Raw genomic sequence first — 3,027 nt, 5'->3', positions numbered from 1 at the left:
TTCGGACAACCATTTTACCTTCATTTTTTGTAATGGAAAAGCAGCAACTCAATTTCGCTACATGGAGAGTGGAGATGCTGCTTGAAAATCTGGTACGAAATTCAACCCTGCTCAACCGCCATTAATCATCGACAGAAACAATGAAACATACAAACCCATGATGAGAAATATGGCTGCAAGAGACTCAAAACCTGCCACAGCCAATCCAAGCTCAACTAACTTCCCATCTATACACATGAAGCTGATCAAAAAGAGCTCTCCAAGTGGCTCCGAAGAGGCGGATTCACATAAAGCTTTCCATAATGGGAATTTTGTCCTCTATAGGGATACAAACGATTTCCACAAAAAGTTCTAATCATCCTTAACCCCAGTATAATAGAAATTCAAGGTTACTCACTGGTTTGCTAAAAGATGGCATTTTTTTCCTTTAATAGAACCTTAAAAATAAAAGATAATTGTAAGATAGTTTACTTAAATTGAATACCAAAAATCCAGTAGAAATTCCACTACACCACCCAAGGGTAATTAAGCAATTTCATAGAGCACACACCACTGCAATGTGTATAATGAGTTAACCTCATTGTTCAGTCAGGATTATAACTAAAAATCACGATCTAACAGCAGAAATTGACCAACTCTACCCAGATTACAGTGAATTTTGTGAATATCATCATTTCTTCTTTTCATGCACTCCAGCAGACCTGCACAGCATCAAAGTCAAAAGATTGATTTCAATTATTTACCACACAAAATCCAAATTAACACACAACATTGTTACAAAAGATAAAAATCGATTTTCCATTTTTCTTTGCCTCCTTTTAAATGAAGTCAAATAAAATTATACCCTATAGATTAAATATTTGATTATTTGCAAATACAACTCCATCAGCACGATAGGCAACCAGTCCATAATGACATCAACATAATGAGGAAGAAATAAGGAGGAGGTGGAAGTCAAGGACTGGAAGCCCAACATGAAGATAGAAGAAATCAGCAGCAGCTTGCAGAATGGAATCTACTCTTGGCCAACAATATAATGAATTATGATAAGTTGATTGGCCAATAATATAATGAATTATGATAAGTTGATTGGCCAATAATATAATGAATTATGATAAGTTGATTGGCCAACAATATAATGAATTATGATCAAGGCAGACTCTAAAATCTTAGGCGAAAGGGACACTTCCTGTTAGAAATTTAGATCATGCTAACTTCTTAAAGCCTAGATTTGCCCCATGCAATCCCATGTAAATCAGGTATAGCAATTCCTCGTGAATCCAAACCAACACTGGAACTTCACTTCTGTTTATACTTTTCAGTTAATCTTTCTCTTTTAATTTTTCATCTATATCTTCCTATCCAATCTTGGACTTGACCCTCTTAAAAAGGAGCAAAACACAGTACCCATATCAAAACATAATTAAAGCCTTAGCCATTAAAAAGAGCTTTTATGCTCATTCCAGCATTGTAGGCCACTATGTAATTGATAGTCTTATCAACACTTAACAAAAAACTCAGCGAGGCACTGATATCTCAGTTCTACAGCTCTAGGATTAGATATCACAATTGTTTACCAACATAGCTTTGGCTATTCTTTTTATGGAAGCTCGGAGGGTTGAAGCAAGTGGCAGCATTTTGTGTACCACCAACCCTTGGGTCTGATAGTATGACCTAGTTATCTGCTCCTACCATGCATCATCAGCTTGATTTTGGACAAATCATTCATGTTTTACACATTATCTGCTTCAGGGGGAATAGGAAGGGGAAAAAAAAAAGGGGAAGACCCAGAAACTGCTAGCATTGCAACCAACCCGTAGAAAAGAAATTGGAAATAGGTAGCCCTAACTGTAATGGTCAATCCTTTTCTTCAGTTTTTTTTCCCAGTAAATTAAATGTATCAAGTAGCGCAGTCAGATTGTTATCTCCATCATATACTCGATCCAAATAATCATATCCCATAAAATAGAAAAGAAAGCCTCACCTCATCTTGCGCAGAACATTAGACATCTCCTCACGCTTCTTCTTTGCCCTCTTATGGGTACCCAACTTTCGCTTGGCGACCTTGAGTGCACGCTTGTCCTTCCCAACCTTCAAAAGCTCAGTGATTCTCTTCTCATAGGGAGCAAAACCAGCAACTTCCCTAATGAGATTCCTGACGAAATGCACCCTCTTGCTAGTTTTCTAAAACACGACACAAAATCCCAAGTATATACATCAATTAAGAATCAAAACAAAAGAAAAAAAAACTCCAGCATCAACCGAAGCGCAGGAATGTTGATTACCCCTTTTCTGTTGGAAGGGCGAGGAGCCAACTCCCGTCTTGTAACGATATGCCCTTTGTTCAATCCAACAAACAGCCCGCTTTTAGGCTGTACTGAAGGAGCCATTGCCTAATTACGAAAGAACACAAACAATTATACAACCAGACAGAGATTGCTAGTTCACAAAGCATATATTATCTCTTGGGTCTAAATGCAAAAGAGCAAAGAAACCCTCGAACACAGCCACGACTACACAGGGCATTTAAGCACGAAATGGGAGCAGAGTGGTTCAAGAGTGTTCACATATTAGTATGGTTTAAAGACATCGACGAGCAGGAAGAGAGAAATCATCAAAAAATAATCCCAAACAAGAGAGCTTACGATGATGTTACCTTTGCCTTCGGCAGATGCGACCTTCGAGTTCGCAGTTGCACTGTGAGCCGCCACAGACACTTCAGAAACCCTAAATCGCAATTTTATTGCGAAGTTCGGCAGTGGCCATTGGATACTGGCCCACGGGCGTATGGTTCCGGGAAAATGGAATCGGATCCGGTTCCGTAATTTACGTCGGGTGACATTTTCGACACTTTGAATTATTATTATTATTTTTTTTATTTTTGTATGATAAAAAAGATAATGCATATAGTGAAAATAGTTCGTATTTTTGTATGATAAAAAAGATAATGCATATCGTGAAAATAGTTCATACGCTGAAGAGATTTATATATTGTTCTCAACAAAATTAGGTGGAATTGCCAAAGGT

At 37.8% G+C, this 3,027-nt stretch overlaps 1 protein-coding gene across 1 annotated transcript; it reads right to left on the bottom strand.

Moving 5' to 3' along the window:
• Positions 1-445: 445 nt before the first annotated feature.
• LOC149023165 (large ribosomal subunit protein eL36x-like) lies at positions 446-2,763 on the bottom strand. Its single transcript, XM_089143718.1, has 4 exons — positions 2,657-2,763; positions 2,286-2,393; positions 1,985-2,184; positions 446-701 (listed from the first exon to the last, which is right to left on the bottom strand). The coding sequence occupies exons 2-4, from the start codon at positions 2,388-2,390 to the stop codon at positions 671-673; spliced, it is 336 nt and encodes a 111-aa protein (XP_088999844.1). The 5' UTR covers positions 2,391-2,393; positions 2,657-2,763; the 3' UTR covers positions 446-670.
• Between the last annotated feature and the right edge of the window lie 264 nt (positions 2,764-3,027).

This window comes from Hakea prostrata, chromosome 2 (genome assembly GCF_041222555.1).
Source record: "Hakea prostrata isolate BN-2017 chromosome 2, UWA_Hpros_2, whole genome shotgun sequence".
NCBI lineage: Eukaryota > Viridiplantae > Streptophyta > Magnoliopsida > Proteales > Proteaceae > Hakea > Hakea prostrata.
Note: the sequence above shows the minus strand (reverse complement) of the source record. Positions and strands in the feature narration are given on the sequence as shown.

What these genes read in the sequence shown, in the direction of transcription:
- LOC149023165 (XM_089143718.1), bottom strand. Translation starts at nt 2,390, where the DNA reads ATGGCTCCTTCAGTACAGCCTAAAAGCGGGCTGTTTGTTGGATTGAAC. An exon ending in GCCCTTCCAACAGAAAAGGG is followed by an intron (nt 2,185 to 2,285) that starts GTAATCAACATT and finishes GTCGTGTTTTAG; the next exon opens with AAAACTAGCAAGAGGGTGCA. An exon ending in AATGTTCTGCGCAAGATGAG is followed by an intron (nt 702 to 1,984) that starts GTGAGGCTTTCT and finishes GATGCTGTGCAG; the next exon opens with GTCTGCTGGAGTGCATGAAA.